Source organism: Mastigoproctus giganteus, chromosome 7 (assembly GCF_048544385.1).
Source record: "Mastigoproctus giganteus isolate SK-2022 chromosome 7, ASM4854438v1, whole genome shotgun sequence".
Classification (NCBI taxonomy): Eukaryota; Metazoa; Arthropoda; class Arachnida; order Uropygi; family Thelyphonidae; genus Mastigoproctus; species Mastigoproctus giganteus.
In genome coordinates this window covers 98,323,439-98,344,893 of record NC_143581.1, presented here as the reverse complement: position 1 = coordinate 98,344,893, position 21,455 = coordinate 98,323,439, and the positions used below count along the sequence as shown (strand labels likewise).

General features: G+C 39.2%; 1 protein-coding gene across 1 annotated transcript in view; it reads right to left on the bottom strand.

Moving 5' to 3' along the window:
- Nucleotides 1-1,228: 1,228 nt before the first annotated feature.
- Nucleotides 1,229-21,455, bottom strand: part of Nprl3 (GATOR complex protein Nprl3) — a 425,627-nt gene continuing 405,400 nt past the window's right edge. Inside the window, exons 13-14 of the mRNA XM_090377042.1 lie at nt 11,531-11,726; nt 1,229-1,444 (exon numbers count right to left, since the gene is read on the bottom strand). Coding sequence (XP_090233168.1) covers nt 1,282-1,444; nt 11,531-11,726 — 359 coding nt within the window. The 3' untranslated portion in view covers nt 1,229-1,281. The remainder of the gene's footprint in view (nt 1,445-11,530; nt 11,727-21,455) is intronic.

The following is a 21,455-nucleotide window of genomic DNA, read 5'->3' as shown; positions in this document are numbered from 1 at the left end:
CAGAGAGAATGATCTTATGCTAGCTACTAGACCACTATCAGAGAGTGGCTCTATACTCAGATAAACAGTTTAGCTTCAAGCCAGGCCACTCAACCAAGGATTCAATGCAGCAACTGCTAAATGCAGTCAACAGCACAATGTTATTTGTAATGTGGCTCCAGGGCTTTTCCCAACTCCAGGTCAAGCAATGTGAAGGATACAAACCCTGTAGAGGCCAGATTTATGTAGGTTAGCGAGCGTGTAATGTTTGGTCAGGAGTCAAGTCCTACTGGCCAGTGTCTGCATCCCACAACATGCCAGCTAAGTAGCCACGGCATGATGTCTGCTTGGATGTATTTAATTGACACAATTAAATACACTCATAATCCTCATTCGCACTCTGCTTCCATTCTGGTTTTTAAGCTTTTTTCTTACATTTTACACATTATTTATTATTATTTTTTTTTACTCATACATCTATTCTCTTTCTCCCACCAGTGGGAATACAATGATGTGTAGTGTAATTTCGGATGGAACACTGAAGTTAACTTAAATAAAATCAATATAAAAAACAAGTAAGGATAAGGGTTAGTACTAATATAACTTACTAAGAATTATAATTTGTGTTGTTCCTCACTCACAAGCATGCTTCCATTCATTCTTTCATGCATTTGCTTCAGTTATCCTATTCCATTTTCTCTGCACTGTGCATGTCTTGCATACCAGGGAGATGTGCAGTGGGTATATTGGTAATGTTAATAACCAAATTCATTTGTGTTATGTCTATTCTAAGAATATAAATTTAACTAGTGTGTGTTCATACTCTGTTACATTCATACATTCATTCACTTACTTTTACTAAAATTTTAAGTTACTCCCTTTTGCTTTCATGCTGGGTCACACTCTTTCACCATAACTTCACTTCTTTGCCTTTCACCACAATTTCAATTTCACTCCATCACATTCATTCAGTGCCCAGCACATTCAATCAATTCTTTTGCGCTCATCTATCCTTCTTTCATTCTACATTGCAGCCTCTCACAACAGGCTTACTAATATTATTCAGCTGAGTTGTAGCTGAATAATATGGTTCAGCTGATGTACAGGCAGCCAGGGAAACCTGGCTGCCTGGACATCATCTTCCCCTATATAAAATGTCTGTATGCATCACAGAAGGTTCACAATAAATAAAATATTTTCATAATTTGTTTTTATATACAATGATAGTTGTTGTGCAGGATCTGGAAAGTAAACCATGGCATGGCATGGCATGGCATTTGATTACAAGAAATATAAGTTGAGTCATTTACGTCTATAAAATGCAGCTACAGCTGCATCTTCATGTTGGCAGGTGATGAGAACCTGTCGAAATTTGTCCAAGAGTGCGAGAAGCTGAGAACGACGTACATTTTCATAATACATAATTTCTTCAAGGTGATGCTGTCCTCTGAAATATGGGCAGAGTCTATAAAACAAAGATAAAACAAGTGGTTATTTAAATACAATACTCAAATAAAATTTTTACATTATTTAATGCATAAATTTTTTTTTTACATTCTAAATTATATTTCCAATATCTGTAAGCTTTTTTTTTTTTTTTTAAATAATTAGCAAATATGTTTTTCTGGAAGAGAGAGAGATACAAATATGGTATCTAGGGAATTTTGGATTTTAAGAAACTAAATAATGCGAGATGCACATCAGATTATTTTTCAACAGTACGACAAGTGATATGTCCATTACCAACAATAAGAAACAGACTGAAAATCATACTTAGAAGTTAACAGAACTAAGATTTTAAAAACAGAGCATACCTAGGTAGATGAGTTCAGAAATACAGTAAACCCCCGCTATTTGCAGGGGTTACGTTCCTGAGAAATGCCACGAATACCGAAAACGTGAATACTGAGTTATGGCTCCCATAGTAATAAAGGGGTTCCGTTCCAAAGTATGAAATACTGTATATAAGAAAAACTAGTCTAAAATTTTGTCTATGTAGGTATTATGTGTACCTTCATAATATGACTATGTACATAGACAGTACATAGTGAAATGCAAGCATATGGCATCGAAATGAAAATAAGAAACAATTTAATATTAAATGTAATATTTATTAGAAATTTCAAACCAGCGCCTTTGCTAACTAAAAAACTTATCCCGCCAGTGCTATAACCAGTTTCGCTAAAGTGTTGATAATGGAGATTTGCCTTTTCACGAATGATGAGTGAACTTAATGGAATTTTATTTGGAGTTCGGTCTTCTATCCACAGATTTAAAGCTTTTTTTTTTTTTTCCATTTTTTCTAATTTAACATCACGAGTTACAGAGCAAATTTTTGAAACAATTAGCGCATTTTCACGGACACTACGGCGGATTTTTTGATTGATCGTACTGTTGACTCATTGATTTTATAATGTTTTGCCACTGAGGAGACACTTTCACCATTAGAAAATTTATCCAATAACTCAATTTTATTTGCTAATGTCATTCACCTTCTTTGATCTTTTCACATTTCCCTTGTTATTCGTAGCCATATTTTTGTACAGGTTAGAAAGAACTTGTCCACAATAAAGTCACTTTCTTCCATTAACACACTCGAAAAAATCTGTTTTACGCTGCAAAACGGTATATTTATCATTTTTGTAAGTAAATCAATTTATAAATTGATAAATTTATTCAATTTATAAGCATATAAATTAAAAGCAAACGACAAAACCTTCCATGACAAGTGCATAACACATACTGAACAAGGATTAGCGAGAAACATTCACGCTTGCGATTTTGTAACCCCCCACTGAGCGCTGTTTTGACAGGGAAAGATAATTTTAGCCCCGTCCATGTATTTTTATGGTGGAAAATGTTCACGACGCTTTAAAATTCACATTATTTTAGGTTTCATTATATATTAAATCAGCGACCGTGAATACACGAAACCACGAATAGCGGGGGTTTATTGTAGTAAGCCATCATGACACTGATGTTTCACGTCAGTGTCATGACATTTCAACTCATGTTTTTATGATGAAATTAGTGAAAGCAAACAGCTCAAAAATATTAAGGATGCAAAAAAAAAAAAAAAAAAAAAAACCAGAGCACCATAATCAGTTGTATCATTCATTTTTTGACAACCAATTTTTTTCAATTATTATTATTATCATTTTTTTAGAGAAAGCAAATTATAACAGCAAGAACAGTTTTCTAAATTTTTAAAAACTGATTCTACCAAATCAGCATGAACTGGCTCGGTGACCATTGATTATACGACTTGCACCTTCCACCAGTTATTGCCTTTCTGCTTATATAAGTTTTGCAGAGATTTAAGATTATACAATGGATTAAGCTTTAACAAGGTGTTAAACTGGTGTTGAAGTTTAAAACAGCTATCGGTGCAATTTTAATATGGATTAAATTTGATTACTTTATTCCTTATGCCTGTGTTTATTTCAGTTCTGCATTAACCCAATAGTCGTGGCACTACCAATTATTATTATTATCATCATTAGCCATATGGTGCAAGGAAGCCTGAGGCTTCTGCTGCACCAGCCAAAAAAAATAAATTTCTGAGTTATCCTGAGAGAGAAATTTGTAACAATAATGGTGGTGCAGGTTTTGACAGACCCAAATTTGTTTAAAAAATTTCTGAAAAAAGTTTTTGGTTTTCTTAAATTATGCTTGGAGTACATAATGCTTGATCTGCAATCCATTAATAAATAGTTCAAATGAATTACCTGAATCAATTTTCAATTGATTCCTGACCGGCTGGACAGAGTATACTGCAACATCCAGCTTTGATTGCAACATCCAAAAAAGAAACAAAATCATATTTCAGCACAATTACCGGTTGTAGACCCTCTACAGGTTTCAACAGTAGTTGAGCATGAAATCATTTACAAGAACATCAAACATGACCGTAACTCCTATAAAGAATTTGAACAACAATTTCTGAAAAATACCATTTGAAGCTGCTTGTGATATCTGATCTATTATGGTATGAAAAATCATGCAAAAACTTGCACTCCAGGAAGTTATGCATTACTTCTCTTAGAATTTCCAACTGCAGATGACGTAATGACTTTGAAGGCTTATAATACTTGTCAATCATCTCTCAAAAATGATTCCATTCCAACATTTTCAGAGAGCAACAGTTTCGTTTATCCTGCTATTCCACCTCATCTACCTTGATTCGATTTAGCGACAGAGTGACTCATTTCTCCTCACATACCATTCATGCAAATTAGAAGACTAAGACATTGTTTTGGCCAATACGGAATTGTGGGCAAAATTATAAATGTTCCTGTAAATGTTAATTCGATGGTCAACCATTTGCCTTGAAGTATAGATGACGATTATTGCGTTAACATTCATATCAAACGTAAGAAAATTCACAAATTGAGTATTTAATGGGCTTGGTTCATAAATGAGATGTTTTGGTTAAAGTATCTACTTACAAAAGTTTGGTTAAAATATCTACTTACTTTGGTTAAAATATCTACTTACTTTGGTTAAAGTATCTACTTGGTATTAGCTGTATGATATCGAGATTGATGAAGCATTCTTCGATGAAGATGTGGTGTTCCATGTCTTCGATGAAGACATGGAACACCACGATGCTCCTATATGTGATGAAATGAGTGAAGATATACCTATTGAGGAAAGTTTAGTCGCTCAACAACAAACTGTTTTATGGTTTTATGCGATGACAAATATTTACAAAAAGCTTCTGGTGAATGAAATGTTCCGCAGATTTACTTTTTGATGAATATGCTGAAGAATTGTCCTTTCCTAACATTTACCTTGGTCAGTATTCAGAGTTTACAGATAATTTAAAAGTTACTCTGTTTACAATGGCATCGAGTGAATTTCGTCGTTCAGAGTGGCGTGGAGTGACACCTTATCATCTTCTTTATATGCCCATGGAAATAATGAGACTAAGAACTGGAGATTCGTTAACAGCTGCTTTTAAATATGTCGGAAAATACACTTAGCTCACCAAAGAAAATCCAATCTCAAGAATACGTCAATAAGTGCACTGAAAACAATTCAGAGTTTTTGAAATTGGTTCCTAATTCAACCTGTTGCTGGACACAACGTAAAAGAGATCTGTTTGCGATGACTCAGACAATTGGGTAAATAAATCCTCAAGAAATAAATGCTTTAAAATGTTAAATGTGTTCGGATAATTTCGTACTAAATCCTTTTAACCTTGTCCAAGACAAGGATGTTTTCACATAAAATTAAACATATTTTGTGCGTACAAGAAATAAACTGCTTTTTTTTTTCTTTTTTTTTTTTTTTGATGTTCACCATACTTGTCTTGCTCTGGCCTTTAGTAATTTGTAATTAGTAAGATTTACTGCTATGTTGTGATTTTGAAATAAGTTCATGGTTTATTCCTTGAATGGTTAATATGTGAGAAGGTGGAATAGGACAAGGGTAAGTATGCCAGGAGCAGATGATGACATAGAGCAGATATCTTTTAAGTGTATAAAAGGTGATACCGTTGTACATGTTGGCACTAATGACATTAAGAGTAAGAGATCTGAGAACTTAACAAGTACTAGGCAACATTGAAAAAAGTTGCGAGTTAGAGCTAAATTTTAAAGTGTCTGCAGTTCTGCAAAGACACGATAGGAGGGAGTATATGATGAAAGCCTGCCTTGTCAATCAATTCAGCTCTGGAGAGATTGTGCAAGGTTCATGTGGTAGGATTTTCTCATCATGGTCTGTGCTTGTTAACAGGAGGAACTGCTGCTACAGGAGATAGGATACACTTAAATAGAAAGGGTTCAAGAATATTTGCTGATGCTATTGAGGCAGTGTTAGAAAAGTCAGAAAACTACTAGCTTGGGGAGGGTATACACAGATTAATAGGTTAACAATAGCCACAGACAGAGGTGAAAGTGATTCTTGTACTGCTTCTACTGGAAGCAGCAGCAGCCTAGAAAGCAAGGTGCTGGGGATTTCAAGGATTGCTGGGAGTCATTGTGGAATATGCAAATACATAAGCTGTTTCAGGGTAACTAAGAGTAAGAACAGATGCATGTATATTTGCATGTACAGGATTGCTAGGAGCATAGTAAATAAATTTGATGAATTTGAAGTGCTAGTTAAGGCATCAAATGCAGACATTGTTGGGATATCAGAGATATGGTGTCACTCAGATATAAGGGATGAAGAATTTGAATATGGGGAGTACAATGTATACAGAAAGGACAGTGTTGATTGTTGATATTCAACTACAAAGTTGAATATTTTTATAATCTTAAGTCCTACTTATAATCCTCAGTATTCAACTAAGATTATATATTTTTATTTTCTTCTGTTATCACCTGGTATTGGATATTTTATATTTTCAGATTTAACCATGGCTATCCACAGTAATTACACTACTGAAGAACGTGTTGTTGTCAGTTGGGTGCACAACAGAGAGAGAACTAAAAAGACAATGAAAGAGCTAGTGAGCTGATTTCTAGCAGCGATTTCAATGAGATTATCCATGAAAAACACTTTGGTGGATCTTTTTCTTTTATGTAATCCCCAAACGAGAGGTATTAGAACCTTTAGTACTTAGTACCGTGCTTCGGTTGGAGGTTGAGAAGACGAAAGAAGATATTTGTTGACATTGGACTTGAACTTCTGTAGACTGTAATTTTCTGGAAATACATATGAAGGAAGGTTGTTCCAGAAAACGGCAGTTTAATGATTAAACGAGGAAGTTGAAAAGTTGGTTCTGTGAGTTTGAAGTTGGACAGTAAATGGACGTTGGCTGGTGGCGGCACATGTTCGGAGTGTTTTGAAAGAGAGTGGGAATTATAGAAGCCAATTTAGAAGAACAGTGCCCATGGAAGTATCTGTAGAAGAGGCATGCAGCAGAAACAGTACGTCTATGACACAGCGAGTGGAGAGACGCTGTTAGAGATGAATCATTAATTAACCTAACTTCCCTCTTCTGAATGGAATCAAGAAGCTTGAGAGAGGTTTTGGGGGCACCACACCAGATGTGGGAACAATATTCCATGGCAGGGCGGATTTGTGATTTATACAAAGTGATATCTGTTTGGAAGAAAAGTAACACCGAGAGCGAAAGAGAAAACCAAGTTTTTTAGATGCAGAGGAAGCAATATTTGTAATGTGTTTGTGCCAAGAGAGATTAGAAGTCAGAGTAATTCCCAAAAGAGATATATATCATTTTGCCTAGAAATCGGAGTGTCCCTAAAGATAAGCATAGGAGCAGAAGAATCCTTTTTGCGAGATATAAGACAAGACTGAATTTTAGAAGGGTTGAAATCAACTAAGTTGTCTTTGCCCCACTGGAGAATTACCCAGAGATCGGCATTTAAGGAATTGGTAACAGATTTTCGAGAAGTTGAAGCTGATTGAGCAGGGCAAGGTTTCTCAAAATGGAAAGTGGAATGCAATGTGCTATCATCGGCAAAACTATGGATAGGATTTCCAGTCAATGGAAGAAGGTCATTATTATACATGAGGAAAAGAGTAGGGAAAATAACTGAACCTTGGGGGACATCGGCATTAGTGCAGAAGTTAGAAGATAGAGAGCCATCTACCATCACCCTCAGTGAGCGATCAGAGAAAAAACTGGATAACCAATTACAAAAAACAGTTGACAAACCATAAGATGGAAACTTGTTTAGAAGACCTTTATGCCAAACACGATCGAAAGCCTTTGAGATGTCAAGAACAACTACATGTGTTTCACCGAACCTCTCCACTGAATTAGTCCATAAATGGATAACATAAGCCAGAATATCACCAGTGGATTGACATTGGTGGAATCAATACTGGCGATCATTGATCAGACGGAAGGTTTCTAGATAGTTTAAGAGTTGGCGGTTAATTGATTTCTCCATTACTTTAGAAAGAGTAGAAGTAATTGCAATGGGATAATAATTGGATGGGAGGGATTTGTCACCCTTTTTAGGAACTGGCTGGATATGAGCATATTTCCAAGCAGAAGGAAAAACACCTTTGGAATAAGAAAGTGAAAAAAGGCGGCAAAGAATAGGAGTAAGTTGGGGGGCACAGGTTTTGAGAACAAGTGGAGAAATACTATTGGGACCTGGAGCTTCTTAGCATCAAGATTCGTCGACATCCTTTTGAGGAAAGACCACAGGAGGCATTGAATGGAGCGTGCTGGGAATGGTGGGAGGTGTTTTTACTAGAGATCATTAATACATGAGTTGGAAGAAAAATGGGATGCTAGCAGGGCAGCTTTATCCTTGGCTGAAGTGACAACAGAGCCATCTGGTTTGGACAGAGGTGGGCAAAAGTTGCAGCCAATAACTTTGGCAAGAGACCAGAAAGCTCGGCTACCATTAGGGCAAGAAGCAAGTTTTTTACTCTTAGCCTGTTCAAACTCTAGTTTGGACTGATTAATAACTGCTTTACAATTGTTATAGGCAGAAAATGAAACTGAAGAAATAGAAACAAACCAATTACAATATGCAACATTCTTCTCTTGATCAGCCTTAGCACATTTATTGGAAAACCAAGGTTTAGATAAAGGACGAGATTTCAAAGTGGAGTGTGAGATAAAGGATTCCATTCCTGCAAGAATAATTTCACTGTCACGATCTGAGCAAACACTGAAATTAGAAGTTTTGAAACAGTAATCTGCCAAAGGAAAAGAAGAAAAGAAATCTTGCAGGTCACACCATTTTGCATTCTTGTATTGCCAAACAACACTAGGTTGGGATTAGCCATGAGATAAAGGCTCCATTGGAAAAGAGACGATCACCTAGTTGTGATCTGAAGTGCCTAAAGGACTTCTCACTTCAACCGTGTACTTAGAAGGGTTGTTTGTGAGAAAAAGATCAAGCATGCTGGCTGTATGATTAGATTGTCCTGTATTCTTGTAGGTAAATGAACAATCTGTGCAAGGTCATTAGTAATCGCAAAAGCCTCAGCATCTTGACCAGCTGGGTTGATGTGACTAGAAAACAGAAGCCAGCTGGAGTTGTGAACATTAAAATCACCAATGAAAATTACCTCACTGTTAGGAAAGTTGGACTGGAGAAAGTCAAGTTGCAAACAGAGGAAGTCAAAGAGCTCCAAGTGATTAGTGGAGTTCGGAGAACGGTAGAGACAACAGATGAATTTGACACAATGAGGTAGAGAGATTTTAAGCCAGAGAAGATCAAAGAGAGAGAGGAGATTCCAAATTGCCAAGTCTATGACAGGGAATATCAGAATGGACATATCTACAAGTACCACCTTTGGGGCAAAAGGAATCATACAGGGAATAATTTGGGCATCTGAGATGAGCAGTAGTGAAAATGGACATCGTTAAGATCAGAATTGAGACCACGTATATTTGTGAAATAAATTAGGAAGTGCTTGGGAAGTTTAGATCTTTTCGCAGATAAGCTTACTCTATTAGTTTGACAATTCATGGTGTATTCAATAGTAAGAAAAAAGTGGGTGGGACATGCTGTATGAAGTAATGAAATTTTTGGATATGGCGTACACATGGTAAGAATATACCCAGATCCTTGACATAACGTGGCCTCGACAATGCTCCCTGCACACACACTTCTCGGACTCCCTCCAGTCACTATCTGGCAGGGTAGAGGTAGCAAAATTATACACTAGCTGATCCCGAAGCCTCCTAGAGAGTTATCAATAGGTTCGGTCTGGTGTACTAACTAGAGGCTAGTCTATGAATGCTGTTTTACAGCTGTACACTCGAAATGTAAGGAATATTGGATCTCTCCACAATGTTCATCATAACCTCAAAAGTCATCAATCATACTACATGATGGAAGAGATAGGGAAGGGTTACCAATAGGTTTGGTCTGGTGTACTAACTAGAGGCCAGCCTGCGCACACCGTTTTAGAGCTGTACACTGAAAATGTAAGGAATATTGGATCTCTCCACGATGTTCATCATAACCTCAAAAGTCATCAATCATACTACATGATGGAAGAGATAGGGAAGGGTTGACCGGAACTTGGCTCTAGAGACTAAACATGGGTTCCACCACTTCAAGCCTCCATAAGCAAAGTTGTGTTATTGCACTGGTTGATGAGAGTCATCTACCACCTAGTACTGCCTGGTAACATAGAGGGGCAGCATTCCTCCATGTGGTGGAGGAATATTACCTGGTAACCAATTAGAAAAAACAGTTGGAAAAAATCATTCCTCCACGTGTTGTGGGCACCACACCTCGATCCCTGCTTATGTTGGTTCACACCAGGGTGGTCACCCTCCATGTACTTGTGCATTGGAGGTTATATCCAGGATTACTAACAGTCCCACCATCATGAAGGTGCAAGCAGAGGATTTGGCTGTCACAGATCGTCCGGACTTCGCCGAAATTGGGTCCACTTGACTTGAGTGTCACCCCAATATCAGTTCCATCAGCGTTTTAGACTCCCAGTAGCAAGTACAGCTTGTCTGGCCTATCTGAGAGAATGTCTGTGACAATCTCAAGGATCAAGGTGGGAGAAGAAACTCTTTAGCACAGGAAGTGTAAAGGACAAACCCAGAAGTGGCAGACCTTCAACAAGAGGGGAAAAGTGCAGACAAGTTGAGGAGTCTGTTGTGAGATTATCAATGAGTAAAAGAGCATCGAAACTTGTTTCCCCCCACCAGGTCGACAATGCAAAAATATATGAAAAATGACTTAAAATTGCATCCGTATTGTTCTGTTCAAGAATTATCTGACAGTAATTTAATTTGAAGGAAGGAGGCATGTTCCAGGATGAGAGTATCATATATTGGAGTTGTTGATCACGAAATGTGGTGTTTTTGTTGAAGGCAATCCCTTGCTTCGAACACAACTCCCTCATGTCATGATATGGGACAGCATGGAAAGCAAATGGTTGTTCAGACCTTAATTTTTTTATGGTGTGGTTAACCATGACCGATACCTGGAAGGAACTGGTTTGTAAGCCTCTTGAATAACCTCGGAATCAAAGAGGACTGCTGGTTTCAACACGATGGAGTGCTAGCACATTATGCCATTACAGTAAACTAATATCTTAATGAAGTGTTACCAAGACACATCGTCGACTGTGGGTCACCTGTGTTGCCAGCTCCCCTTGAATGGCCGCTTCAAACTCTGATCTATCCACATGCGACAATTCATTATGGGGATTCATAAAGGATATTGTTGCACGTTATAATACCACTGATGAGATGAAAGAAGCTGTAAGATTTCCTTTCAAATGCTGCACTCCCCCAAATGATGAGAAGGATTTCCCACAGAACTTGGAAGTGAGTTATTCTCTGTTATGAAAATAGTGGGGAACATACTGATCCACTGGATTATTAAACCTGTTGTTTTATATTTCTTTGTTTGTATTTCTATAAATATATCTTATGTCAGAGGAGTTACAATCGATTTGTATTTACCAATTTCAAATAGGAGGGGTAACGGGACTGTGTGGCCACTCTGTATATACCACTCTAGCAGCTGGAACATATTTTTGAAGTAATTTCTCGGAAAAATTAATATGGGTTTATTCAGAATGTTTATATCATACAATGAAAAAAAAGTGTATAAATATTATATTCAGAGATATTACTAACTTATCAAACAGTTTAAGATCATCTCTATTTCTGGATGCTGCATCCTTTAATATATTTTCTTTTTCCACAGCAGTTAAATGTTGTAGCATGACATCATTTTCTCTCTGTGATAAATCATCTTCTGATCCACTTTTAGAATGAACATCTGAGAGACCTGAGTGACTTGGGCTTATTAAAAGAGACTCTTCACTTGGAACTTTTGAGAAGAAAAAAATAAAAATAATAATTACTGAAAACATTAATCGTCCATTCACATAAATCTGAACTTGAGTGCAATAGTAGTCTAACCAACACTTATTCTAAATGAGAAAAACATACTTGAATTTGAACATAAATTATAAGTTACGGAATAAAGGTAGAATAAGGATAAGTTGATAAATATAAAGAGTATTAGAGTGAAAATTATTACCACCAATTTTCGTATTTTTGCCACTGCATTTATGGAAAAAAAAAAAAGCAATGTTTATAAATATAAGAGCAGAATATCTTGTATACATGTTATAAAATAATGTGTATAGTTATAAAATGATTGATTGATTTTGATTTTTTTGTGGCAAAAAAAAAAAAACCCGGCAAGGTTATAGTAGGCCATGAAAAATTTAAATTCATAAAAGGTGATATTGGTAACCTTTAAAAAGGTTACCTCATCAACAGTGCACACATCAATACATGTCAATAAATAAAAATCAGTATAAGAGTAAAAATAAATTGTATATTTCATATGAGTGTATATATATTAATCGATTTTAACGATTTAAAAACTGTTTACACATTGTCATTTAAAATCTGATTGAGTGTATATGGCTCAGTCAGATCAGATAGGTAAAAGCAGCAAAAAGAGCATTTCTAAAACTGGTACAATAAGATAAAATATGTTGAACGGATAAAATGGTGCTGCATTGCTCGCACATAGGAGGGTCATCAGCCCTCAGCAAAAAGAAGTATGTCAGATGACAGTGTCCTATGCGGAGCTGAGTAAGAACAGTCAATACTATATAAGAGCAAGAACAGTCAATACTGTATAAGAACAGATACCTCTTGACTGTAGCATATACACTGCAGCTCTGCAGTGTATATGCTACAGTCAAGAGGTATCTGTTCTTATATAGTATTGGCTGGAGAAGTAGATCCCACATATGATTCTGACTTTGAGCCGTCGTGTAAACTGGCAAGAAGTCAGAATGTTCTGCATGGATAGTTGTGGATAGAGCTGAATGTAGATAGAAGACGGGATATTGGACTTAGCTGCACTCTTTAGAGAGAAGTCACATGTGGTATTTGTGCATGCCAGGGTTGATGGGGGCTGCTTTGGTGATGACCAAAGCAGCCCCCATTTCTTCAAATATTGAAGCATTTCTTCAAATATTGAAGAAAGGTGCAGCTGTAATTAGCATTAGCATTAGGAGAGGCATTTGATGCAAGAAAGCAAGCTTTTGCAGCATCAGCCAAAAAAAAAAAAAAACCCACTTCCACTTCACCCCTCTGTTCGTTCAAAATACCTGTCCAGCTGAGCCTTAAACTTATTTAGGCTATCAACCTCCACCACAAGGGATGGCAGTCTGTTCCACCAACCAACCACCCGCTGGCTAAAGGCAAATTTCCGCACGTCTATCCTACATCTGTCTTTCCTCAATTTGAATTTATGCCCTCTCAGGTGATTTTTCTGAGCTAGAGGAAGAATCCCATCAGCATTGAGCATGCTTAAACCATTCAAGGCTTTACACACCTCTATCAGATCACCTCGCTAGTGCCTAGTCTCCAGACACTGTAATTTGCAAAACTTAAGCCTTTCTTCGTAAGAGCATCCCTTTGTTCCAATCACTAATCTTGTTGCCCTTCTCTGTACTTGTTCCAGCAGCTCTATATCCTTCTTGAAATGAGGCCTCCAGACCTGTATACAGTACTCTAGGTGTGGCCTGACCATTGCCTTATACAATGGAATAATCACCGCCTTATCCCTGCTGGAAAAATTCCTGTATATCATTGACAATACTCCATGAGCTACTCTTGCAGCCCGCCTGCACTGCTCAGAGAACTTCATATCTGCGCACAATCACCCCCAAGTCCCTTTCATTCTCTACCACTGTCAGTGTAGTACCACAGAGTTGATACGTTGCTCTGGGGTTGCTGTTTCCCATGTGTAGTACTTTACATTTGTCAATGTTAAACTTCATTTGCCACCTCTCAGCCCATCTGCTCAACCTTTCCAGATCCTGTTGCAGCAGCATAGTGTCAGTAGTGTCCTTGACAACCCTGCCAAACTTTGTATCATCTGCAAACTTGGACATTAAGCTTGATATACCATCATCAATATCATTTATAAATACAGAAAACAATAATGGACCCAACACTGAGCCCTGAGGGACTCCACTAATAACATTAGTCCACGATGAGCAGTGTCCATTGATTACCACGCTCTGTCTTCTCCCCCACAACCACCCCTTTATCCATAGCAGCACTTTGCCTCCAATGTCACACTGCTCCAATTTGTGTAGCAGTCTTCCATGTGCAACAGTATCAAAAGCCTTTCTAAGGTCCAAGTATATAATATCAAAGTTATTCCCTGCATCCAGTTCTTTTGTGACTGCATCATAGTATCCAATCAAGTTGGTCAGGCAAGACTTCCCCTTAACAAAACCATGCTGTGTCTGAGCTATAACTGAAGTCTTGTCTAAATGATCCTGCAGTGCTTCTTTAACCAGTGCCTCCATTAATTTTCCTGGAACAGAAGTTAAGCTCACCGGTCTATAATTACTTGTGTCAGCCTTTGATCCTCCTTTGTGAATTGGGGTCACATTTGCACATTTCCAGTCTATGGGTACCTCCCCTGAGTCCAAGGAAGCTCTCATAATTATGGCTAAGGGTTTGCTTACTTCCTTTGCTGCCTCCTTTAATATAACTGGATAGATCCCATCCACCCCGGGTGCCTTTCTTGTGTTTATCTTCAACAGTTTCTCCTCCACTTTACTCCCAGTTATTTCAAGATTCTGTAGCTTACTGCTAGAGTTGAATACACCTCTGGCATTCCCCTTGCTGAATAACTCCTCATGTGTGAATGTCGATGCAAAATATTCATTTAGTTTGTTAGCTACCTGAGCAGGATCTTCAACAGTTGACCCATCAATATCAAGTGGACCAATCTGATTCATCCCCTTCCTTCTAGAGTTTACATAAGTAAGAACTCTTTGCTGTTTTTTTTTGCATCCCTTGCCAAGGATTTCTCGTAATCTGCCTTCGCCTGCCTAACCTCCTTTGTAACTTGGTTGCATATCAACTTGTATCTATCATAGGCTTCTGTGTCATGTGTTAATTTGTAAGTATCCCATGCATTTTTCTTCTCTGCCATATGCCTCATTAGTTCATCTGACATCCATTTTGGCCTAAACCTTGAACAATATTTCTTAGTTGGTATGTAAAGCCTAGTAGCTTCCAAGATAATTTCTTTGAATGCTTCCCATTTTGAATTTGCTGTTGGTAACATCATCAGTTGGTCCCACTGTATAGAATTTAAATACTGTCTCAGTCCATCGTAGTCGCCTTTACGGAAGCAATAACCCTTCCCTTTACCCCTAATGGTAGTTACCTCTTTCAGTAAATCCCACTTCAGCACACTGTGATCACTGCCACCTAGTGGTTCATTTATCTGCAGATTCTTAATGCATGAAGAATCACTGCTGATAATCAAATCAAGAGTATTACTCCCCTCTAGTTGCCTCCCGAACATGCTGATGTAGAAAACAATCATCCAATAAATCCACAAAAGCCCTGCTAGTGTGTGCTGACGAGGCTACTAGAGACGGTCGTGTTCCAAGCCGCTAAGTGGATTTTTCTTATTTATTGATTTGAAATTATTGTTTTTCTAAAACTTTTGATTTAAATTTAGTAGTATAACATTATCTTGTGATTTTCTGATTAACTTGGTGTATTTATTTTTTACTCGGCCTTGTAATTGCATAAAAGTATCGGTAAAGGTTTCCACGTGTTTCAACTCCGTTACCTTTTGTAATTTTCCCGCCATTGTGATACGACAGTTGTATGCCGTACTAGATAGCGTTAGTTGAACTTCGTTAGCAGTTAAATTGTACGTTTAAATAAATACATATAACGACTTAGATTACAAATGGAATATAATTAATTATATTTAACATAATTAATAACATAACATAAGTAATTATAATTAATTAATAGAATCATGACTCAGACCAGAGCAGCAAAGCAAAAGGCTCAAGCTAATGGAAGCGCTGTGGCTCAGAGCAGAACTGAGGGGGGCAGTTGTCCTCTGACTCACAGCCTTATAAAATGCACTGTTTGCTTGATGTTTGCAGAGCAATCGGGTACGGGACATGATACTGCCAAGGGGGATGTCTTTGTGTGTGCACGATGCAAGGAGTGTATCGATATCAGGCAACAACTCGGCGTTCTTGTGGGCCTATATGAGAGCTTGAAGGACAGGGTGGATGCCCTCGAAGAAACTAAATTGAGGGGCCCATCAAGCTCTCAGCTGCCCACATCAACACCAGAGCTTGCACTTGGGCATCGCGTGACACAGAGACAACCCCCAAGGCAGAATGCGCTGGTCCCGAAGGAACTAGTAGTTGTTGGTGACTCTATTGTCAGGGAAACGGGGAACATGCTTTGTAAAAAAGATAGGTGGAACAGGACCAGGGTATGTCTGCCAGGGGCAAAGGTTGATGACATTGTAGAGCGAATATCATCTTTTAAGGGCACAAAAGGTGATATAGTTGTACACGTTGGCACTAATAATATTAAGAGTAGGAGACCGGCAGAATTACTTAACAAGTACAGGTCACTGTTGAACAAAAGCCGAGAATTAGGGTTGAATTTGAAAGTGTCTGCAATTCTGCCCAGACACGATAGGAGGGAGTATATGATGAGAGCCTTGTCAATCAATTCGGCCCTGGAAACACTGTGCAAGGCTCAAGGGGTAGAATTTTTTTCAGCCTGGACTGTACTTGTTAACAGGAGAGATTGCTTCTACAGGGATGGGATACACTTAAATAGAAAGGGTGCAAGAATATTTGCTGATGCTATCGAGGCAGTGTTAGGTGGGTCGGAAAACTGCTAGCTTGGGGGGAGACAAAGACCAATAGATTGACAGTAGCCACTGGCAGAGGTGAAAGAGATTCTTGCACTGCTTCTATTAGAATGAGCAGAAGCCTGAAAAACAAGATGCATGGTATTTCAGAGACTGCTGGGAGCCATTGCGGTACAAGTAAACACATGGGTTGTGTTAGGGTAGCTAAGAATAGAAAAGGGGTGCAGGTATACTTGCATGTACACCAATGCTAGGAGTTTAGTAAATAAATTTGATGAATTTGAGGTATTGCTCAAAACATCAAAGGCAGATATTGTTGGGATATCAGAGACGTGGTGTCACACAGATATAAGGGATGCAGAACTGCAATTTGGGGAGTACAACGTCTACAGAAAGGATAGACAGGATAGGAAGGGGGGAGGGGTTATGCTATTAGTTAAGAGACACATAAAAACCAAGGAAGTGAAGCCAGTCGACATCGCTGGACAGTGCAGTGTTGAGTCAGTTTGGTGTGACATAAGCATTGGGAGATCAAAATTGAGAGTAGGAGTGTGCTATAGGCCTAATGACTCTGATGAGTATAATAAGGAACTGTACAGGGAAATAGAGTGGGCCAGTAAATCAGAGAGTCTTATAATGGGAGATTTTAATTTCCCAGATATTGACTGGAATTTGGGGGCTGGTTACTCACACACTAGCAGACTAATAAATGCATCTTTCTTGGAGTGAATGAAATAACCATGCCTACCTCTGACTGACCAGTGAAAGATCTGTAAGCTGAATACCTATATATTCACGGGAGAAAAAAAACTAAAATAAATACAATTGATGCTCTTACATTAGTAACATTGTCAACTTTTCAAAAACAGCATTCACAAGGGTGGAAATACCTCTGTCCCCTTATCAGATTTTCTTAACACAAACAAATCTCAAAAAATTTTCTTATTCTCTCCTACTATATAGTACAAAGCTCTTTGCAAGATGTGTGATGATTACTTTATTCTTGGCAACCTTACCTTCAATGCCACTCGAAACACCTGGGAGTAATTGTGCAGTCAGATATGACGTTTTCTGAGCAGTGAGACAGGCTTCCAGAGCAGGTAATGGGGTATTGTCAACGATATACAGGAATTTTGCTAGTTTGTTATTTGGTTTTTAGGAGCATTAGCGACTAAGGCCATAGTGCTCCAGGAATATGCAGTGGTCATTCCCTGACGTTTCCGCATCCTCCGTATTTGGTGGTCACAGGCTCGAACCCCGTCTAATCAAGAAGCGTGTGCTATTTGCTAGTGGGGAAAAGGAGGTGATTTTACCTTTGTATAAGGCAATGGCTAGGCCATACCTTGAGTACTGTTTACAGGACAGGAGGCCTCATTTTAAGGTGCAGAGTTGCTTGCACAGAGAAGGGCAACAAAATTGGTGAGGGGAACGAAGGGATCCTCTTTTCAAGAAAGGCTTAAGTTCTGCAGATTGCAGCATCTGGAGACTAGGTGATCTGATTGAGGTGTATAAGGTCTTGAATGGGTTGGGCAAGCTCAATTCTGATGGGATTCTTCCTCTTGCTCAGATTACGAACCTGAGTGGGCATAAATTCAAATTGAGGAAAGACAATTGTAGAAAAGAAGTGTGGAAATTTGCCTTGGGCCAGCAGGTGTTTGATAATTGGAACAATTTTCCATTTGTCACAGTGGGGATCAACAACTTAGCATTAGTTGAGGCATATGATGCACGTAAGCAAGCTTATACAGCATCAGCCAAAAAAAAAAAAACCTCTTCTCATTTCACTCATTCGGTCACTCCAAATGTTATTATTACTAGCCATATAGTGCAAGGAAGCCTGAGGTTTATGGTGCATCAGCTAAAAAAAATTTCCACGTTACCTTGAGAGAGTCAGAAATAGAAGGGAATCACCAAGAAAGAGAAGAATGATGATATCCAACTCAGGACCCTGGGTGTGCCAAGCCCATACTCACCAGATGTGAGCCCATGGGATTAGATTTGTCTAGTTCATCTAGGCTTAAATTTATTTAAGCTATCAACAACCCTAGGAGCTCACATCTGGTGAGTATGGGCTTGGTACAGAATGATGATATCCCGCTCAGTGTCCTGAGCGGGATATCATCATTCTTCTCTCTTTTGGTGATTTCCTCTTCTCTCTCTCCCCCAGGGTACTCAAATTTTTTTTGGCTGGTGCATCATAAGCCCCAGGCTTCCTTGCACAATATGGCTAATAATAATTATAATAATCAGCTACAAAGAATATGGTCAAGATGGAACCAGAGGAGGAGGAAGAGAAAGAAGAAATACAACCCAGAGTAGCTGAAGTGGAAAGAGACAAAGTCATGATATCCAGAATAGAAGATGAGTGGAAGAAAGCCCTAACAGAATTTGAAGGATTGGACCCCACAAGAACCCATGTGATACCTAAGCAGAGACCAAATAAAATCCTGTGGAGAGTAACAGGCTGCCTCAATTGGCAAATAATACCACATTACCTTGACAACAATGGTGCAATGCTGGAGGCTATCCACACAACTGTATACTGTGCTGCCATAGCAGCCACTAGGATTAATGGAAAAGAAACGAGAGACCAGCAGCAGAAGAACCGAAAACAGAAGGAATCGCCAGCTTGGGAAAGAAGACTTCAGCAGAAGATAGAAGAATTAAGAATCAAGATAGGTCAGTTGAGCCAGTACCAACAGGGAGATAGAAGTAAGAAATTGATTGGAAAGGTGATGAGCATCCTCAAGAGAGTCAGCATCCACAGCAAACGTGAGACCAGAAATCAGAGAAAAGGAGAATACTTGGACACACTGAAGCAGAACCTCCTTGCACTCAGTAAGGAACTACGCCAATACAAAGAGCGCTCCCAGAGGAAAATAAACAACCGAATCTTGGATGAGGACCAAAGAGCCTTCTACAGGAAACAGGGAGAAGATGAGAAAGTAGGAAACGGACCATCCGAGAAGACAATCGAGGAGGTCTAGGGAAATATCTGGAGAATTGAAGTAAGACATAACAGTCGAGCCCCCTGGATATAAGTAGAATGGAAGAAAATAAAGGATGCACAGGAGATGAGAAAGTGGGAGATTCGAGAAGTAAAACAGTCGAACAGGAACACTCACAACTGGCAAACCCCAGGAACTGATAACATCCACAACTACTGGTACAAGAAGCTCACTTGCATACACAAGCACCTAGCAGAGCAGTTCACTCGAATGATAAGGAGACAATCCCGAAGTTTCTCACTGAAGGAGTCAATATCTTAAGCCTAAAGATGAAGATACAAGAAACCCGGTGAAATACAGGTCAATCACCTGCCTCCCAATGATGTACAACATCCTGACCAGCTGCATAACCAAGAAGATTCATATCGTCTTGGTTATGCAGCTGGTCATGCAGCATGACAACTCAGAGTCAGAACATAATGGCTGAACAGCAGAAAGGATGCAAGCCGAGAAGCAAAGGATGCAAGAAGCAATTAACCATAGATGCCGCAGTTATGGAGCAAGTCTACAAGAAGAACCACCTATACACAGCTTACATCGATTACAGCAAGGCCTTACTCCATACCTCATAGCTGGCTAACCGAGACCCTGAAGATCTACAAGGTCAATCCAATAGTGACACACTTCCCAGGAGCAACAATGGCAAAATGGAGTACCACCAAGCAAAAAAATCCTCCATCAGAAGAGGAATGTTTCAGGGAGATGCTCTGAGCCCACTGTGGTTCTGTCTAGCACTCAACCCGCTATCCAACATGCTTAACGGCAGCAACTATGGATATAACCTCAAAGAAGGAAGAAAGAACCTGTACATTCTCACTCACCTGATGTACATGGATTACATCAAGCTCTATGTGGCAACCAAGAAGCAACTCCAGCAACTACTGCGGTTGGTTTTGGTTTTTTTTTTTAAGGAGCATTAGCGACTAAGGCCATATTGCTCTGGGGATATGCGGTGATCATTCCCTGACCTTTCTGCATCCTCCCTATTTGGTGGGTACAGGCTCGAACCCTGGTCTAATCAAGATTGGCGTGTCCTATGCACTGCTGCTCCTGCCCACCTGGCTACAGAGGCGCCAAACTACTGCAGATCACCGAAGAATTCAGCAAGGACATCAGGATGGAATTTGGTCTAGACAAATGCAAGACCCATGCACTGCACCAGGGGAAATTAGTCGGCCGAACTACCAGCTGCTGACTGGTAAAGAGATCAAAGCTCTTTACCTAGGGATGATGCAGGCTCAGCAGTTAGAGCACAAGGAAATCAAGAAGTGCCTGACCGAAAAATATCATCAGAGACTCAGAATCCTGTTTGAAAGCAAAGAACAGAGGGAACACAGTTAAAGCCATAAATACCTATGCAGCTCCAGTACTAACATATTCCTTTGGGGGTCATAGATTGGACTAACACCGAGCTAAAGGATATCATGAGAAGGACAAGAACAATGATGACCAAGAGCTGCCGCCGCCACTACCACCACCACCCGAAGTCAGCAGTGGAGAGAACAATAGCTCAGAAAGAGCCTGATAGAGCAACAGAAAACAGCGATAGTTAACCTGAAGGATTACTTAGAGAACAACACAGCACCACTCCACCAGGCCATAACGAAGATAGATAGGTGGTATACCCCACTCAACCTAAGCAAGGGGCCCCCACCCGTACAGATGGCACAAGAAACGAAGCTAGAAAGATGGGCAAAGAAGACACTCCATGGCCGACACTACAATGACCTCCATCAAGATCACATCGATAACATTGCTTCCAATGCATGACTCACAAGGGGGGGGGGCGCTCTTCCCCGAGACTGAAGAATTCATGCTGGCCATCCAAGGCGAGGTAATCAACACCAGACTTTATAGAAAA